Source organism: Meles meles, chromosome 8, assembly GCF_922984935.1.
Source record: "Meles meles chromosome 8, mMelMel3.1 paternal haplotype, whole genome shotgun sequence".
NCBI lineage: Eukaryota > Metazoa > Chordata > Mammalia > Carnivora > Mustelidae > Meles > Meles meles.
Genome location: NC_060073.1, coordinates 44,867,431 through 44,886,876, shown reverse-complemented (window position 1 = coordinate 44,886,876; position 19,446 = coordinate 44,867,431). Strand labels below are relative to the sequence as shown.

Below are 19,446 nucleotides of genomic sequence, written 5' to 3'. Positions count from 1 at the left end.
CTCATTATAAATGCCTTAGGAAAAAGACAATAATTGGTTAATTAAGAAAAAGGCTATTTGTTTATTTAAAAGTTCATCAACCGATTCATGGGATTTATTCTTCTGATGGGACCTAGGCCAATGAGACAACTAGATAAAAGTGGTTTTCAAATGTTTCTTGTGATACTTGTGAATGTTCTATTTCTTGCCTTCCTCTGGCTTCCGATAATCCAGCAGCTATCATGATAACCTCACATTTGGCAGTGATATTTTTTTAAAAAGAGACTTAAGCCTTTGTGATTACCCTGGATTCTGTGGTGGTTTGCAGTCTTGGCTCTAAGCCTTCACCCTTACTCACATCCATGTCCTTTGCTAGGTAATTTTGTAGTGTCCTCCAGTAATAGGCTGCCCCTTACCGTGGGGCTCAACCCTGTGGCTTGCTTTGGTCCGCAGAATGAGGCCAAGGTGAAAGAATGCCAGTTCTAAATCTAGGTCTCAAGAGAACTTGTGTGTTTCCACTTTCTTTCTTTGGTGCTTCTGTTACTAATAAGAGGAGAATGCATCCAAGTTCTGTCTGTTGGGGGCCGAGTGACACCAGCAGTTAGAGCTAGTTGTGCTAGGAGAGGCCAGTCTAGATCACATGATGGACCAGAACTTCCACTCAGCAGAGCCAACTCACAGTGCATGAGAAATACATTTTTTTCTTTTTCAAAGTCACTGTTTTAGGCTGGGTTTTACACAGCAAAATCTAACTGATACAGCTCCTCAGGCAGTTGAGTTTTGACTAGAAAGTGTGGTTACTCTGGAGATGTGCTGCTGAGACTCTTTAGAGAGCCTGCTCTGGAGCGTACCCAGCCAGCATGCTCCAGCTGTGGCCTGTCAGGGACCTGCCGCAGTATTAGAGCTGAGGCCATGCTTTCCCTGCGCAGCCCCAGAAAAGAGCTGAGAAATGCAGGTGTCTTTGTAGCTCCCCGGAGACTTTCTCAGGCTTACACTGAAGTCTGGGGCTCTTGCTACCCAGTCCTTCCTTCTTCCTCCCTTTAGAGATAATACACCTGTATCATGGTCTAAAGGCTTTGCCTGCATACTCAGGTGCCCTCTCTCCTTTATCTTTTACAGGTGCTACGCCGAAGATATCCCTTATTCTCCATCTTGAAAGCTTGTTCTCGGAACACTCAAATTGACACAAGAAGGACTGAAGAACTATAATGAGGTGCTTTCATTATGATGTGTTTGTGGCTTATTCCAATGGCAGAACTACTGGAGAACATTGGAAATTCTTACACAGAAACAGCAGTAACAACAAGGTTTCTCAGTGAATGCATCTGTAACCGAAATTACTTTTCCCAATGCCTTAGATAACTTGCTCAAGAACAGACTGTCCAAGTTGCCTTCTCGGTGGCCTCCTGCGAATCAGCTTATCCAAGAAAAAGAAAGCAGTGCTTTCCAAAGACGACATACAGATGGTCAACAGACACATGAAAAGGTGCTCGATATCACCACTCATCAGGGAAATCAAAACCACAATGAGCTACTACCTCACACCTGTTAGAATGGCTTATATCAGAAAGATAGGAAACAACAGGTGTTGGCAAGGATGTGGAGAAAAAGGAGCCCTCATGCACTATATTGATTGGAATGTAAATTGCTGGTAGCTACTATGGAAAACAGAATGGAAGTTCCTCAAGAAATTAAAGATAGAACTACCATGTGATCTAGTAATTCAACTTTTGGGTATTTACCTGAAAAAAATGAAAACACTAACTCTAAAAGATATATATACACCCCTATGTTCACTGAAGCATTATTTACAAAAACCAAGATATGGAAACAAGTGTTACTGATGGATGAATGGATAAAGAAAATGTGACATATATATATATGTATGTATATATAGATTATATATAATAAGATACATATGTATATATAAAAATGAAATATATATAATGGGATATATAAATATACATATAAACATATATATATAAATGAAGTTTTATTCATCCATAAAAAAAGAATGAAACGTTGTCATTTGGACCAATATGGATGGAACTTGAAGGTATAATACTAAATTAAATAAGTCAGACAGAGAAAGACAAATACCATATGATCTCACATACGGGATCTAAAAGCAAAGACCCAAGCTCGCAGATAACAGAGAGCACAATGGTGGGTGCAGGGATGGAGTGGGGTGGATGAAATGGTTGAAGGTGGTCAAAAGGTGCAAACTTTTGGTCATAAATTGTGGGGATGTAATGTACACCATGGTGCCTATAGTTAATAGTACTGTAATGCATATTTGAAAGTTACTAAGAGTAAATCTTTAAAAAAATTTGGAAAAACTTTTGGGAAGAAAATATTTTTATAACTATGTATAGTGACAGATGTTAACTAGACTTATCGTGGTGATATTTTGCAATATATACAACTACTGGATCATGTTGTACACCTGAAACTGATCTACTGTATGTCAATTATACCCCTCTCCAAAGTTACATGTACTCTTTCTAGACTGTGACCTGTTTCCTTTCACATTCCACTTCTTAATTTAATGAGATCCACCTATACATGCTAATAGAAGAATAAATGTTTGCAGATGCACTTTCAACTTAATATCTCTGAGTTATTCTTTGAGTTATCCATTCTCATGGCTAGTGAAGAGTAGAGCTTGGATTTTTGATCCATACTGCCAAGGAAGATCCAGGGTGGGATTGGGTGTGAAGGATAAGTTGGATCCTTCCATCTAGAGGATAGGCTCACTCTATACTGTTCTTGTCTGTTCTTAGGGGACAGTTCTGTTGGTTGGCGTGTTTGATCATTGCCTCATTTTCTGTAACTGAACCAAGGTGTGTGATGCTATTCCTAACTGGATCTGTGCACGGGCACCTCATTCAGGACAGAGGTTGACAGGGCTGTGGGGAATCTCAGGTCAGGTGTTAGTCATGGGTAAGGTACAGTGTGGTTCTGAATGTAGTTATCAAGGAATGTGCAATTGTATTTCAGGGTCTTTGTGGGGCAGAGAAGCCCTGTTCACATCTTTACTGAAAGTAAAAGAAATGACCCTAAACGCAGCTTTTAGGTCACTCAGGAGGGTGTGAGGGGCCACAGTGAGCTCATTCATGGGCTTAACTGACATTGAAGACTCTCAGCTTCCAGGGCTGACTGACTAAAGGTAGAAATCCCCATCGCTGAGCTCCTGCCTGAGGGTGATTTAGAGTGGCCTCTAGTGGCGGTACTGGGGATTGAGGCATCGGTTTAGTTGGTGCCTATTTCAGGACTGTGTCATTAGAGGAGCCAATGAAACTCAGGAAGTAGAGATATGGAAGAATAGGGTAACAGTTAGGACTGTGGAACAAAAGAGGCAGTCCAAAGCCGTCCACAGTCATTGAAATAGAGGGATCAAAAATAATGACACCCTTTGGAAAAAGTAGCAAGGCAGTTGAGATTTTTAAAATAAATTATAATAGTCTTATCGAGATTATAATAGAGTAATAAAGTAATATAAGGGAAAAATAAAATTATATGGGAAAATGACAAATTGGATCTTTGTATAGGGAGGTAAAACATCAGATGCAAAATGTAGTGGATTGTAGAATGGACATTATTGATTGAAAGGGAACCTATGATGTAGAAAAAAAAAAGTGCATTAAGGAGTTATTAGGTACAGAAATGAGTGTGCTGGTCAGACCTTCAGAGACCTGAAGAGGCACAAAAGGGGAAGAACTATGGCATGATTTTCATTCTACTTCCAAGGTGTATGGGAGATCAAAGACATAGTAGAAATTCAACAACAAATGAAAATCTCAATCAGAACCGTATTGCATTTATTTCTCTTGGGAGTAACTTCCCTTCCCCAACAATGATGGCATCATGAGAAAAACTGGAATTGATCAAATGAAGTAAAGAAGAATACACAGAGGCAGGGCTACCTGGTCTGTTTTGCTTCACCTCGAGTGCCGACCGTCTGGGGATGAGGAGTTTGGGACTTTGTGCTGCAAAGAACGGTACTTTCATGAAGTAGAGGCACATTACTCACGAAAGCTAAGGAAGGCTTTGCGTGCTGTTGATCCGTACTCCTGTATATTATTGCTTCTCCCAATGAAGGACATAAATTACACAGATGCCTAGTACGTTTATCACCTGTTCCACTCATTGGTATCGGTGCCCGGAAGGACACAAGGTCAAGGGAAAGGCAGAAGTTCACACTCCTTGCACCCAAGCTGGCCAGTCTAGGCACCCTGCCTTTCATACCAATCCAGAGTAGGGCTTTCCCAGAGTGGAAACAGGGGAGCATGGAGGTAACACTTTTTTCCCTTTCCATGAAGGTATATATGATGCCCCAGGCAGGTGGACATGGCAAAGAGGATGCCAGTAACTGCAACAAACTCACTCTCTGGAACCCAATTCTGACTTTAACCCCATCACTCTGCCTTTTCCCAGCTCCTTTCAAGCTGGAACAGATCTGTTGTGCTTTAGACCTGCCCGTATCTGGGGTGAACATAAGTTTGACATGCAGAATTTGTGTCTTCACACAACATAGGGTGTCTGATACCTGAAACTGGGGAGACCTCAGAGGTGAGCTCAGAGAGCTGTGGGGAGTCAGGAGCTACTCTACTCCTCACCACCCTTAGGGAAGGATGTTGGGGAGGTTCTCAAGTTTAGGATGGAACTGGAAGGATGCCACCTGGGGAGAGAAAGTGGGTCTTATAGAAGCTGGGTGTGTCCTGTCCAGCAGAAAGGCTGTCAGGTCCTTGTGTCAGTCCTGGGCAGGTTTCCAGCATGGCTTAGTGGGCTAGTTTTTCCAGACCAGGAATTCAGTTTCACTATAGGAAGATGGTAGCTTGGCTTCCCGTTCCTTTTGAGCTCAGCAGCTCCCTCCATGCCTGGAACTTTCCAGCTCCTCCCTGAGCTAAGCCTTAAGGCTAGGAGGTCTCTCTTAGGGGTGGAAAGACTGGGATCAGTGGCTCTGATTTTCTGAACCAGTAGCCAGCAGGTGGCTACTGTGGCCAGCAGGTGGCGCTGAGCCCTCACTTCTCTGGGCTCACCGTAACCAGCTGTTTACCGTGGAGGGAATGGAGGAAGGTTACTTTGAATGGGGTCCCAAGAAAGTTGCTGCTGAGGGAGTCTGGCCCCTCTCCTGGTCTTATGGACAGCCAAGCTGAGTCCCAGAAACCGGGCACTGTCTCCAGAACTCTGGGCTGACTCTGAGTAGCTTCTCATTCCTCTTCTCCTAAACCACAAACTGGTTAACGTGGGGGGACTGTGTGGGTGCAGGATAGGGCAGCTTAGAGCTTGGACTAGCAGCAGCAACTTCCTAGCTCTTCAGCCCTGCCTCTGGAGTAAGCTCTCACTGATCCTGCCCACTTCAGACCTCAGACAGCAACGGTGATGCTGGCTTATTGTCCTATCATCATTCATTCGTTCATTCATTCATTCACTTAGCACTTACTCAGTGCCAGGCACAGTGCTGAATCAGATATAGTCCCTGACCTCAAGTAACCACAGACTTGGGGATGTCACAATCTCTTTCATCGTGAAAGGAAGAGTTGATTGATGTGGTAAACTTCATTACTGTCTAATTTAAAAATAAATTGACACAGCCCCCACAAGTCACCACCCTGACCAATCAGCAGCCATCCCCATTGAGATAAGACCCTCCAGCAAAAAGATTACGACTCACTGAAGGCTCAGATGATCGGTAACAATTTTTAGCAATAAAGTGTTTTTTAATTAAGGTATGTACATTGTTTTTTTAGACATAATGCCATTGCACACTTAACAGACTACAGTATAATGTAAACATAACTTTTATATGTGGCGGGAAACCCCCAAACATTCATTTGACTCTCTTTATCGTGGTATCTATTCTGTTGTGGTGGTCTGGAACCAAACGTGCAATGTCCCTGTAAAGCATATGATGGGCCCACCTCTTTCCTGAGCACCCCACCTTCCAGCAAATCCCAGGAGTGGAGGTCAAGCCAAGGGCTCTAAGTCTAGTAGGTGCTCCAGAACTGAGATGGCCAGACAGGCTGGCAGGGCTGGGCGGGCTGAGGCAGAAAGCTTAAAGTCTCTCTGAACTGGGTACTAAGGGTCAGTCACAGGTCCTTTTTCTGGCCACTGGCTAGGATCTGTGGCACTTTTGGAAAGTGGGCCAGCAGCTGTCAGTCCTTGCCTTCCCTGTCCACAGTGTGCCCCTTCCCTCCCCAGCAAGAACTGCCCAGTGTTTAGTGAGGTTTTATTGACAGCACAGAAGGCAGAATCCCCAGCAGGTGTACATAGCTCTGCTCCAGGAGCCCTGTCTCGGGTCAAGCCCATGAGGACCAAGGGCCTCTTTGCATCAGAGGCCTCACTCATCCCCAGCAGCCTGAGCTTTCCAACATCTCCTTTTCTAGTGACCCAAAGACCCTTCACAGCCCCCTCTGGACAGATAGTGAGTGACAGCCATTGGTGGGGAGCCAGAGTTCAATCTGTATGTGGGCCCTAGACCCCTCTCCTCAGCCTTTTTCTGCTTGACATGCCAGTGTCTGACCAATCCATCCCAGCCTCCTGGGGCAGAGACAGAATAGGAGCAGGCAGGCTCAGCAGACCCTCCCCAGAGAAGCCTTGCTGTCAGGGCACAGGCAGGGGCACAGGGGCCCATCTCCTCTTTCCTGTGCCTGACCAAGGCTCAGCAGAGCTGTATGTCCTCACACCACTTCCTCCTCACCTGAGTCGGCCCCAGGGAGGGGAGCCTGATCAGTCTCAGCCTTCCCCGTCTGTGACGATTCCACACCTCTAACCCTCCAGCGGGAATACATTCCTTCATTGATTGCTCTCCCCAGCTGGCAGGGCCCACCCATTAGGCCATCACTTCTTCAGGGACCAAGAGTGGCTGGTCATCTCTTGGGGCCACCGAAACAGAGCAGCAGGTTGCCAATCTGGGGACTGTTCCTCCCCTGCCCAGCCTCCAGCATGATGTTGATCATGGAGAGGCAGAACTGGTGGGAGACCCAACTTTAGGGTTCAACACTTCCCACAGCTTCCCCAGCCTGGGGAGAGGGGTGGGGCGGTGAGCCAGTCCCAAGCTGGGGCTGGGAGGAGCAGAGACAAAAATAACCCAGCACAGGCTTCCTCTGAGGCCAGAAATAGAGTAGTGACAAGTGCCTTGTAACACCATGGGCTAACGGCAGGGGGAAGGCTGAGCTGAAGAGGGCCCAGCCTCACACCAGGACCTGGCCTGGCAAGCGGCCCACAGCATGCCCACCCTACATACCATACACACGGCCTCTGTGCACACAAGCAGTGTGGGGACCCAAGCGACCAGGGCTCAGGACAGGGAATCCGGAGAGATACTGAACTTGGGTTTGGTCTTGGCCACAGCCACGCTGCGCTTGCGCAGGGGACCACGGGCCGAGGCGAGTGTCAGGGCGTCCAGCAGACTGCGGTCCTCATCAAGCTGGCGGGCCGTGCAGAGCGGCGTGGGAACTTTGATGGTGTTGCCAAATTTGGAATAGTCCACGGAGTAGCGGCCATCCTCCTCTGCCACGATGGGTACAAAGCGCTGGCCCCAGAGGATCTCGTCGGCCAAGTAGGAGGTGCGGGCCTGGGTGGTGATGCCTGTGGTCTCCACCACACCTTCCAAAATGACAATGATTTCGAGGTCTTGGTGGTGGTGCAGGTCAGTGGGCGCCAGGTCGTAGAGTGGGCTGTTGGCGTCAATGACGTGATAGATGATGAGAGGAGCCACGAGGAAGATGCTGTTGCCGCCCACACCGTTCTCCATGGGGATATCCACCTGGTGGAGGGGCACCACTTCGCCCTCGGGGCTGGTGGTCTTGCGCACCACCTGCATGTGGATGGTGGCACTGATGATCATGCTCTTGCGGAGGTCACCCACGCGCAGCATGAAGCAGAGGCGGCCGTGGCGCACCGCGATGACAGCGTGCTTGCTGAAGATGAGGGTCTCGGCCCGCCGATGGGCCTGGGCCGTCTTCATGAAGATGCAGCCCAGCATGATGGCATTGATCATGAGCCCCACGATGTTCTGCACAATGAGGATCAAGATGGCCAGCGGGCACTCCTCCGTCACCATGCGCCCGCCAAAACCAATGGTCACCTGGACCTCAATGGAGAAAAGGAAGGCAGAGGAAAAAGAGTGGATGCTCGTGACACAAGGCACAACAGTGCCCTCGTCAGGGGCCAGGTCACCGTGAGCGAAGGCAATGAGCCACCAGACCATGGCAAAGAGCAGCCAGCTGCACAGGAAGGACATGGTAAAGATAAGCAGCGTGTGTGGCCACTTGAGGTCCACCAGTGTGGTGAATACGTCCTGCAGGAATCGGCCCTGCTCTCGGATGTTCTTGTGGGCTACGTTGCAATTGCCGTTCTTAGACACGAAGCGGGCCCTCCGCTCTCGGGCTCGGTACCGGGGCTCCGCGGGGTCCTCTGCTAGCCGTGTCAGCACATACTCCTCAGGGATGATGCCTTTTCGGGACAGCATGGCTCCAGCAACCACGGGGGAGAGGCTTCCCCCATGGGGGGCGCTCCCCTGACCAAGCCTTGGGCCTCACAGTGGGGTTTCCTCCCCGGGCAGCCCTTCCACTGCGGGACCACCCTCAGTCTGTGCTGGCCTCACTTCTCAGACGCCTCCTCAACCGGACTCCTCCTCACCTCCAACTGGCCTCTGCCTCTTTAAACCAGCCTCACACCTCAGCCCGCCTGCCCATTGCCTAGTGAGCCTCCTACCGGGCCTGGGCCTGCTCCCCACCTTGCCTGAATCTCAGCTCAACTCTCTCCCACCGTGGATTTTCCCTGGGCCTTCCGCTGAGGCTCCTTCTCCCCACCTGGGTTTCCTTCTCAACCCACCTCCTCTACCTTGGAACTTAGCACCTCTGGATCTTCTCAACTCGCCAGACCTCACACAATCCCCACCGTTTCTCCCGCCTCACTCACTTGTGCTCCCGCGCCCCCTTCCAAGCTCCAGCTTCATATTCTGACGACCCCGGTATGCCCCCTTTTCGACCCCACCCTCCGCAGCGCCCCCGCGGCCGGTCGGATCCCCCTCCAGCTCTGTCCTTCCCGTCTCCTTGGGTTCCTGCGCCCTCCAGAGTCACCACTCCACCCGACTCCACTTTAGATCCCCTCGCCCACAGCGCAACCTGGCCGGGCTCACTCACGGTAGCGGCCTCTCGGCTCCTCGCCTGCCCACGCAAGCCGACGCCGCGCCCCCGCCCGGAGCTCCGCTCAGTCCTGCCCCGCCCGCTCGTCGCCGCGGCACCTGCTCCTGCTCCTCAAGCCACAGCCGTGGCCTCCCCGCCCCCAATGCTGCCCAGGCTTCCCAGCGGGTCGTCCTTTCGTTCGTGCGTCCGTCCGCCTGTCTGTCCGTTGGTCCGCTGAGACCGGCCTGTACTAGATGGGGGCAAAAGATTGAGGGCGGGGGCGCCGGAGGAATGGCGTGGGGGACTGGAGCCGCCAGGGGGAGCCCGACCTATTCCTGAGCGGGAGGAGGGGCGGGCACGGGCTCAAGCCCCGCCCCTTGTCATTCACACCCACCCCCCCCACGCCCCGCCTTCCTGTTCCAGATTCAGTCTGGCCTGGGGGGTTTGCCCAATCAGAGGGACAAAAAGAGGTTCCTCCTGCCCACGCGGGGACAGGGAGGGGCGCCGCGACCCTCCCTTTCAGTCTGAGGACTGCAGCCCCTGTTGGCTTGCCTTTCCTCCTCCAATTTCCCATTCTCAGGGGGGCTAGTATGCACCTCTCTGCAGCATTGGGCTTTGCAGGTTCCCAGAGAGAGGAGGCTCCGAGGAGCTGCGTCACCAAACCGGTGACAGCAAGAGGTTAGGTGACCTGAGGATTCCTCAACTGAGTGCTTCTTCTCTTTGGGAATGTTCTTAATCTTTTCTGAGTCGTAGATCCTTTGAGAATTTGATGAAAGCCATGGACTCCCTCCCCAGAAAATAATGAATCTTAACTAGCCAGTGTAGGAACACAGATTCAAAAAAGCCCAGAAGTCTGGTGGTTGCATCTTCTTCTTCTTCTTCTTCTTTTTTTTTTTTAAAGATTTTTATTTATTTATTTATTTGACAGAGAGATCACAAGTAGGCAGAGAGGCAGGCAGAAAGAGAGCAGGCTCCCCGCTGAGCGGAGAGCCTGACGTGGGGCTGGATCCCAGGACCCCAAGATCATGACCTGATCCGAAGGCAGAGGCTTAACCCACTGAGCCACCCAGGCGTCCCTGGTTGCATCTTCTTAATCATTCCACAACTATGCCCCTGTATTTTAAAGAGAGTTTGAGCTACGGACACTTGCTTTACACGTCCTTACACCTGCAGCCTGGTCTCTTAAACCTTAGGTAATGGAAGGAATGTGGGTCTGAGGGGCTGTATTGGGGTTGGCTTGGGAACTGGGGGACTCGAGCTCTTGACCTGGACATGAGTGGTGCTTCTACTGCAGGCATCAGTCTAGAGTTGCCCTGTGGCTTGGGCCCCAGTTCTCAGCTGGGAGAGAAAGCCCGTTAGGTCTCTGTTGTTGGGACAGTAACGGCCCCATCCCCTCTCTGAGGCTCAGATCTTTATGTAGCCCTGACCCATGTGTGTTCATTTGTTGGAGTGGGAGCATGAGGCAGGGCCCCAAGATGGGGACAGTGGGGATATGGGCCACAGTGGGGCAAATGTGATTTTCATATTGAGTTTTCCTTTCTGTCTCATACTCATCTGTAGGCAGAGTCAACACCATTATTCAGGATAAGTGTAAGCTTGGGCTGTATTAACGGAGATGCAGTCCCTAGAGTGGGGAGGGGAGAATAGGATGATCAGAGTGGGAGAGTTCAAGGAGACAAGGTTACACAGGAAAACTCTGAGGCAACTACATCTGTTCAGCCACCGGAAAAGGAGCCTTAGAGAGCCCCCTAGGGAGTTTGGCACTATTACAGAAACCCTAGTGGTCCAAGGAGGGTGGACTAATAGTTTTATGTGGCCCAAAGTATAGAACCAGTACAGACACAGAGTGGAACGGAGGCAGGTTGTGATTTCAAATATGGAGGAGTCAGTTCTAACAACCAGAGATGACCTGTATCTTTGGAGTATCCAAGTCAAAGTTGGCAGGCCACCAGAGATACTATAGAGAGGTTTGGGCCAGAACGGCCTTGGGCATCTCTGCAAGACTTCAGTATGGACATTGCCCTGCCCCTGCTACTTCCCTTCAATCCCGTGGGGTGTGGTGGGCACAAGGTGGGGGTGGGGTTAGGAATCTTCTCCTTTCCCAGGTTTTGCTCTTAGGAAACCCTTCGGTAGAGAGGGTGGCCCCTAGAGACATCTTAGAGCTGGAAAGGCAAGGCCCTGCCTCACAGCATGACCCTGAGGCCGTTACCTGCTCTGCCCTTTCTAGGAAGGTGGGCCCCTTACCCAAAGAGCTCAGCCTCCTGCCCTCCTCCATCCTTACTTTCTTATACTCAACTCCCCCAAATACTGAATTTGTCAGCTCCTTTCTCACTCAGAAACCTTCTCCACTTCCCCTTTGTTCATAGGCTTATCCCAGACTCCTCATCCTGGCATTTAAGGCCCTGTGATCTAAGGCCCCACCCCCTGCCCCATGGGCCATTTTCTCTAACTCTGCCTGTCTCATTCCCACCCCTCTCATACCCAACTCACACCTTGCCACCCCCAAGCAGCCTACCAGGTCTTATAGAACTCTCACTTCCTGATCCCCTCTGGCTCTTGGAATGTTCAAAAGGTCTGTGTTGGGCCTCTCTCCAGTGACTGGAGGGTTGTCCTTATATTGCTCTGATCCCATAGGATCTCCCATAGGAGTCCCAAGACTCCTGGGTCTGCATCCCAGAGTTGGGATAGCCAGTACTGGAGTCAATGTGGAAATGATTAAAACGTGATATGTAAATGAGCACCTGCCATTTCTGAGCTCGGGGAGGTGTGCATTCCTGCTTCACGATGCTGATGGAATCTAAGGATATCTGCTGTTTTGTTCTCCCCAGTGTCTTGGGTCTCAGCATCTCCAGATACTACCTGGGTGACTTATGGTATATGCATCGTGCTTCCCTCTGAAGGACCACTCTTCTTCCATTCTGAATGCCTCTCCCTGGGCACCACAGATGGGGACATGTGATCCGGGCCTAGCCAGTCAGTGTAGCCCAGCCGTCTGACCACAGTGCTTGGGTAGAGGTAGGGGTATGACCTAACTTGGTCCATTGAAATTTGCTCCCAAGACTTTTGCTGGGACTCTTTTTCAGAGTGGTAGGGTATAAGCTGGAGGGGCTAGTGGCCATTTGTTATCACGGAGGGAGGGGAAGAAAGAACCCAGAAATGGAAACACATGCTTGTGGTCAGCCAGCTGGATCCAGCCATGCCTGAAGCAGTACACCTCCTGGCCTTCTCCATCACATAGGGTAATAAATTCCAGTTTTTAGTTAAGCCCCTTTGAGTTGGGTTCCTGTCATTTGTCATGGAAGTGGTACTAATCCAGGGTACCCCACAATTTTAATCCAAGAAATATAGTGAGAAGGAAGGGGACTATTTTGTCTAATGAGATAATCACAAAAATGCGATAACCCTTGTTACAGACTGAATTGTTCTGCCCCCCCATCTATTTGTTAGAGCCCTAAATTCCTGTTGATGTCCCCCAGCATGACAGTATTTGGAGATAGGGCCTATAAGGAGGTAATTAGGTTTTTAGGAGAAACCAAACCTATGACACCTTGATCTTGGACTCCCAGCCTCCAGATCTATCAGAGGACATTTCTGTTTAAGTCTCTTTGGCTGCAATTTTGTTATGCCTGAGCAGACTACTGCAAACCTCATTTCACAGATAAGAAAATGCACTTCTGGCCACACTCACACAGCCTCATGTCCACCGGACCCACAGGCCAACCAGTCCCTGCCCACCAGACCTGAGGCCTCCAGTAGGAAACAATCAATCTCTTTATTTACAAGTGATTTACAGTTAGAAAGCCCCGGCGGGAGGTGGTGGCGGGGAGGCTGGGGCGCCGGGTGGCACTTGGGCTCCAGGGGCTCACTTGTCTGCATGGACAAAGGAGGCAAAGACACTGTCCTTCCGGCTCAGCAGCTTCTCTGGCTTGTCGAACTCAAGGATGGCGCCACGTTTCAGGACAATCACCAGGTCTGCAGTCAGGATGGTGTGCACGCGGTGCTGGGTGGGGCAGGGGGGTGCTGGTCAGGGTGGTGGGGTGGGGGGTGGGGTAAAGGGAGGGGCTGCTGAGGGTGTCCCCTGCAGTTCAGGGGAGGAGGCATATGGATGGAATATCCCATCTCTGTGGCCACTGCCCTTCCCTGGGGTGGCTGTGACCCCAAGCACTCTGTCCACTCATGACACCCTCCCCCTTACCAAGTCTCAGCTCTGCTCTCACCTCTGGGCTTCAAGACTCAGAGATCACCTCACAGCCCAACCCCCATTACCTATAGAGAAGGTAGCCTAGCCTAGCTCCCAGGACTTTGGGATAGGGGCGGGCCTTGGAACCTGGGGAAAGAGAGGGGGATCTGAGGGAAGTCCTCACCCACCCCATGTCCTGCGGTCCAGGTTCCCTGCAAGCCCTCCAGATTCTGCACCGTCACTTCAGGAGCCTCTCCTGATTACCAGGCCCAGGTGAGTGCGGTGGCTGCCCTCTAATGGTAGCTTCTAGAGGCCAGCCCTCTCTCTGGATGTGGCCCCGCACCCTAGCAAGGGGCCCCTTACCGCAATGGTGACCACGGTGCGGTCTGCGAAGGCCGTCATCACCACCTTCTGGAGGATGTTTTCCTGCCAGGTGGGAGCAACACTGGTTGGCTCATCTGCCTCAGGGATGGGGTTTGGCCTGGCTTTGGGGATGGGGGCCTACGGCTGCAGTCCGGCTCCCATGGGATCCCAGTCCTAGCCCACCCCTCCCTCCGTCTGGTCTTTGTCCCCATAGGACCAACCAAATTCTAGCATTCAGGGGCTGGGCTCGGGCTGTTGCGGGCTCAGCTCTGTGTGTGTGTGTGCTGTGTATGTGTCTGGCTGGGCTGTGTGGCAGGTGATGAGTGCGAAGTCTCTGTGGGTCTGTGTACAGCTTGTGTGTTTGTAAGCTAGAAATGTGCCCCAGCGCTCTGCCTTTCAAGTGGCCCTTGATGTTAAAGATGACTTGAGCTTTGGGACCACTTTGTGCAAATTTCACCGTAAGACCCATGACAACCCCCTCCAAGACCCCACCCCACGGCTGTGCTCCTGACCGACCGTGGCCATGTCGATGGAGGCTGTGGCTTCATCCATGATAAAGATGCTGGTCTTCCTCACAAAGGCCCGAGCCAGGCAGAAGAGTTGCCTCTGGCCTTGGCTGAAATTCTCCCCGCCTTCTGTGATGATAGCATCTGAAAACAGCCCCGGGGAGGCAGAGTGGGGCTGAGTTAGTCTGGTGCTGGGAGTTTAGTAGACAGCATGGCTTAAGGGCATTAGGAAATGTATGTACAGGTCAAATATGCAGGGGTGTGTCATGAGGCCAGGGGTGTGCAGGGTGGCCGCACTTGACCTAATGACCCAGGTGCCATCTGCAAGAACTACAGAGAAGAGCACGCTCTGCAGGGGTGTGCAGCCATGGCCCTGGGTCGTTCCTAGAGGGGGCGTGTGCACTGAGTGTGTGGGTGCTGGAGCTGTGTGAGGGCAGTGGTGGGGCAAGTCTCTGAAGCCAAGGCTTGGCCTGCCCTCACTGCCGCGGGGGCTGTGGCAAATACGTCAAGGCTCTGTTGTCCTCTGGGCGGGTGGCGGGCAGCGTCTTCCCTGCACCCTGGAGGAGTGACCTCTGCCTGGGATGTCCCCCTCTGTCCTCTCCTTCCTCAGGGCAGAGCTGGGCAGGCTGGTGGCGGCCATGGGCAGGGCTGAATACACTGGACTTGCAAGCTGTGTCTCACCGTGACACCTGCTGTCACCCCCGCCCTCTCGCCCTGGGTCCCTCGGGAGGAGCTAGCTCCTGAACTGACCAGTCGTGTGGCCTGGGACAACTCACGTGACTTCTCTGAGCTCCCGTAAGGTAAAAGGACACACAGGATGGTGTCTGAGGTCCTGCCAGACCCTAGACTAAACCCTGGGCAAACCTCAGACACGGGCGTGAGTTTTGCCTCCTAGCCCTCTGGATGTCCTCGAGTGCCGTCCTGATGCTTCGCGAGTAGTTACCCAGGCCTCCGGGCAGCGCCTTCACCACCTGCTTCAGCTGGGCGATCTCCAGCGCCTCCCACAGCGTGCTGTCAGAGCACTTCTTCTCCGGGTCCAGGTTAAATCTGGAGGGGGCCACAGAAAGCCCCCTTAGAAAGGGAAGCAGGGTGCTGGCTTATCCCGGGGGCTGGCAGAGGTCAAGGCTGGGGAAGAGAGCAGTGAGTGAGAACTGATGGCCTTGGAGGGCCTGGCTAAAGGTAGGGGGGCAGCAAGCCGGGGAGCTGCCGCTACCAGCGCCCGCCTGGGGCTCACAGGAAAGAGAAAGGCACAGGGTGGAAGTGTGAGGGACCAGGCCAGCCCACGGTGCCCAGAGCCCAGGCAGGGCTGCCTGCCCCGGGACGGGTACCCAGCTGAGCGCTCTGGGCCTTGCCCACCAGCCCTCCTTGCACTCCAGCTCTCAGGCGCCGGGCCTGGGACGGGGTGGTGGACTGCGGGAGTGTTGGGGCTCACCGGATGGTGCCGCTGAAGAGGACGGGGTCCTGCAGGATGATGGACAGGCGGGAGCGCAGGGTGTGCAGTGGCAGTTTGGCGATGTCAATGCCGTCGATGATGATGCGCCCTGTGCGAAGACCATGTCACAGGTGGGACATGAAGGAGTGGGGGGAGTGAGTGGCGCCAGGGGCAGGTTCAGCCTGAGGAGCGTGAGTCCCATCGAGGATGTGGTGGGGGGTGGAGAGGGCAGTGACTGCTGGGCTTCCTGTGACATCTGACCATACACCGGGACTGGGGTCCTACCTGGTGGCTGCGGGCACAGGAACGAACATCCTGGATCCTTACTCACCACCTGTCTCGGGCCCTGTCACACCACTCACCTTCGAACATGTCCACCATGCGGAAGAAGGCGAGAGAAAAGGAGGACTTCCCACTGCCTGTGCGGCCGCAGATCCCAATCTAGAAAGAGGAGCAGGGACACGGTGAGAACCTGGGGGAGTTGCTGGTGCTTGCTCCGAGCTGTGCAGGCACGGAGGTCACAGCATCTCTTTGTCCTGCCTTTCTGACTAGCTTCTTTTTGGCCAGGGCTGGGCCCCAGCTTGGGGCTTGCTTTCTGGGTACAGAGGGACCTCCCATGGGGACCCACAAGCAAGTGCAGGGCAAGATGTCCATTTCCCCGGGCCTGGGTGTCAGCCGTGCTGTGCCTGGTACGGGGCTGCGGGGGAGCTGGGGACACTGGTGCACAGTCTATGTGTGTGGGTAAGGGAGGGGGGCCTGGGGGTGGCTCAGTGGGGTTTACAGGGGTGTATCCGTGTGCCATGCCTTAAACTGAGGTCATCTCTGACCCCATGGCTTCCCGGCCCACGGGTACCAAAGGAAAAGACAATAAGGGACCAGTACAAAGACAGAAATGGTGACACAGAAGGACAAGAGAGGTAGGGGACAGATGGGAAGAGTCAGAGGCAGGGAGAGAGGTAGATCCAAAGGTCAGGAAGAGTGAAATCGACAGCCACAGACAAAGACAGAGGGACAGAGACAAAGAGGCAGAAGGAGAGGGGCCCTGTCAGAGCAGGGGTGGGGTGTGAGGAGGCAATCCATTAGAGTTGGGTCAGAGTGCCAGGCCGCGGCTCCCTCGCCAGGACAAGCGAGGGGCCTCATTGTCTGTCCCGAGGACTTGCTCTAAAGCTCAGGGGCAATGCCCTGGGAGAGCCCTCTCAGCCAGGGGAGTCTGGGTGTCCGTCTCCTGGGTGGGTGAGTGAGGGCTGCGGAAGGAGCACGCAAGAGGGAATGGGGGAGAGGTGGCCTGAGCCTTGTCAGTGCGAGGGGCCCAGGAGCTGACTGTGGGTGACCGCCCCGCCCTCCACCCTGCCGCCCACTGACCTTCTGTCCCGGGGAGATGAGGGCGTTGACGTGCTTCAGCACCGGCTTCAGGGAGCTGTCGTAGCGCACACTGAGGTTCTGGATCTGGATCTTCCCTTGGTCCGGCCAGTTCTTCGGGATGAGCGAAGGCGCTGGGGGCCAGACCGGGGCTCAGCCAGCAGATTCGGGCGGCAGCCGGTATCCAGGAGGGCCCCCCTCCCCCTGACGCACCCCTCGTCTGGGTCTCTCACCCAGCAGCCCCTCGTAGCTCTCTGCTTCTGTTTTCAGGAGCCCGTGGATGCGCTTCACGGCCCCCAGCTGGATCTCCATGTCCGCCAGGTTCCTCACCATCCAGTTGAGGTAGTTGGAGACCTGCGGGGAGTCAGCGAGCGCTTGGCCCAAATCCAGCCACCAGGATAGCTCTTCTGTGTGGGCCGGGGGCCCTCAGTGTCTTCTGCTGGCTCTTCAGGGGGTCTCCCTTGGAGGCCCAGGGGGTTACAATGAACATGGATCCTCACTCACCACCCTGGGGCCCTGGCGCTGGGTTAGCCCTCCTACCCACAGGGTCCCGCCTGCATCAGACTCACAGGAGCTTGGGGTAGGGCCTGGAGGGCGTCTCTGAGATTTCCCGAGTGCTGATATCTGAGCCCTCTGCTGCCCCGGTCTGCTGCTACTCACCATCAGGGCATAGGTAAGGCCCAGGCCCACCAGGCCAGCCGAGAGCTCCCTGTGCAGGGAGTTGGAGATGGAGGTCACGGCTGCGATGAGGACCACACAGGCACCGATGTACTCCTGTGGAGGGAAGTGAGCAGGTGTGGGCCCTCAGGGGTCGAAGCCACAGGGGCCCCGCAACGCACCTCACTCCCTTCAAGGAGGGGAGAAACTCAGCAGAGACTCTACCCCAGCCCAGCAAAACACCTACATGTCATCAGACATGCAGGAGGCCTTGAAGGCCGGAGCCCCAGGAGACGACGTGTGCACACGTTTCTGCCGCCCACCCCTAGCCATCTGCGCAGGCCTGACCAGGCAGCCTCACCAGCTGGCCCACACAGGTCTTACGGCCCACTTCAGACGCACCCTCGTCACAGTGAAACACACAGCTCTTCTGGCTACTGGCGCACACATCAGGTGCACAAGCCCCTGGGCGGGGATGGGGAGGAGGCTCTGGTCAGACACGGGGAGGGAAGCCGGGGCTGGGAGGAGCAGGAAGACTTGGCGCCGGCCCTGTATGCACACAAGAGCTGCTATCCCACCCTCTCTTCCTGCCCTCTGGTCCGTGTGTGGTCCTTGCTCTGGCTCCACGCCCCTATGAGAAGCCCTTGTCTCGGGGCCCGGGGTGGGGGTGGACTTGCCATGCGGACTTCTAGCCATCTGTTAGCAGCCGTGAGGAAGAGGGAGGCGATGTTATTGGAGTCCGTGTATTCCAAGAGCTTCTGCTGGAACTTAGCCTCGTACCTGGAGGGAGGATGGGGAGGGTCTGAAGGTCACATGGCCCCCAGGCCTCTCTTTACTTACAGAGAAGCAGCCAGGAAACATGCCGTGTCTGACGATATGGAGGCCGTTCCCCTCTGGTCGGCCCTCCCAGCAACTTGCTGCTTGATTCAGACTTGTCAAGACTCCCACCTACTTTAAACTCCTGCTTTCATCCCAAGACCCATTCTTCTCCCTAGGGTCTCGCTATTACAGTAAAGCACCTTCTGACCACCTACATGACCAGGCCAGAAAACGAGGAATCCTCTGGATTCACAACCAATCCCTCTACAAGACCTCTCACTTCTGCCTCCAAAGTAGGCCTTGCTCCTGCCCGCCTCTCTCCGGCTTGCTGCCCACCACAAACTCACCGGGCTTACTGCGTCAGCTTCCTGCGTCAGCTTCCCTGCAGGTTAACCTGTGTTCTCCCCTGCTCTGCTGACAGCAGCCGGCGTGATCTTTGTAAATCTTAAATTACATCCCATCTCTCTCCTGCTTAGAATATCAATGGCTCCGAGGCCAAAGAGCCACCTCCTTGCCGGGAACCTGTGGGAGCTCCTTCCATGCCACAAATCCCCTTGCTCACTGCTTTGTAGCCACAGAAATTACAGTAATTTATTACTTGTCCTTTCTCATTTCGTCACAATACCAGGGTCTTTCTCACCCCAGGGCCTTTCACATGCCGTCCCCTCTGCTGGAATGCTTTCTCCTCTGCTTTTCACAACGCTGACTCCTCTCAGCCTTCAGGCTTTACCTCAAATGACATCTCCTCAAGGTGGCCTTTCCCGGACTGTTGTTCTCCCTTTCTGCAACCTGTTTGTTTCATAACCTCTGTTCATGTGTTCATTACTCTAGCTGCTTATCTCCCTCGCAAGCTGTAAACTTATGGGAATGGAACCCATGGCTGTTTTGTTCACCAGGGCATCCCTAGCACCTGGCACTGTCAATAAATACTTGCTGAATGAACAAATGGAACCTTCCTTGACTCTCTAAGGTAGACGGGATCTCTCTGTACAAGGAAGGACCTCTGGAGTCTTCTTT

At 53.2% G+C, this 19,446-nt stretch overlaps 2 protein-coding genes across 8 annotated transcripts in view; both read right to left on the bottom strand.

The window, feature by feature from the left end:
* Positions 1-5,724: 5,724 nt before the first annotated feature.
* KCNJ11 (potassium inwardly rectifying channel subfamily J member 11) lies at positions 5,725-9,442 on the bottom strand. The gene has a single exon (XM_046014400.1). The coding sequence runs from the start codon at positions 8,453-8,455 to the stop codon at positions 7,283-7,285; it is 1,173 nt and encodes a 390-aa protein (XP_045870356.1). The 5' UTR covers positions 8,456-9,442; the 3' UTR covers positions 5,725-7,282.
* A 3,444-nt stretch (positions 9,443-12,886) lies between these two features.
* Positions 12,887-19,446, bottom strand: part of ABCC8 (ATP binding cassette subfamily C member 8) — a 73,733-nt gene continuing 67,173 nt past the window's right edge. For all 7 annotated transcript variants that reach the window (XM_046017923.1, XM_046017924.1, XM_046017929.1 and 4 more), the window contains 10 exons: positions 18,288-18,390; positions 17,614-17,727; positions 17,187-17,307; positions 16,957-17,087; positions 15,957-16,035; positions 15,595-15,703; positions 15,106-15,209; positions 14,173-14,306; positions 13,657-13,719; positions 12,887-13,113 (listed from right to left, as the gene is read on the bottom strand). In XM_046017923.1, coding sequence (XP_045873879.1) covers positions 12,976-13,113; positions 13,657-13,719; positions 14,173-14,306; positions 15,106-15,209; positions 15,595-15,703; positions 15,957-16,035; positions 16,957-17,087; positions 17,187-17,307; positions 17,614-17,727; positions 18,288-18,390 — 1,096 coding nt within the window. In that variant the 3' untranslated portion in view covers positions 12,887-12,975. The remainder of the gene's footprint in view (positions 13,114-13,656; positions 13,720-14,172; positions 14,307-15,105; positions 15,210-15,594; positions 15,704-15,956; positions 16,036-16,956; positions 17,088-17,186; positions 17,308-17,613; positions 17,728-18,287; positions 18,391-19,446) is intronic.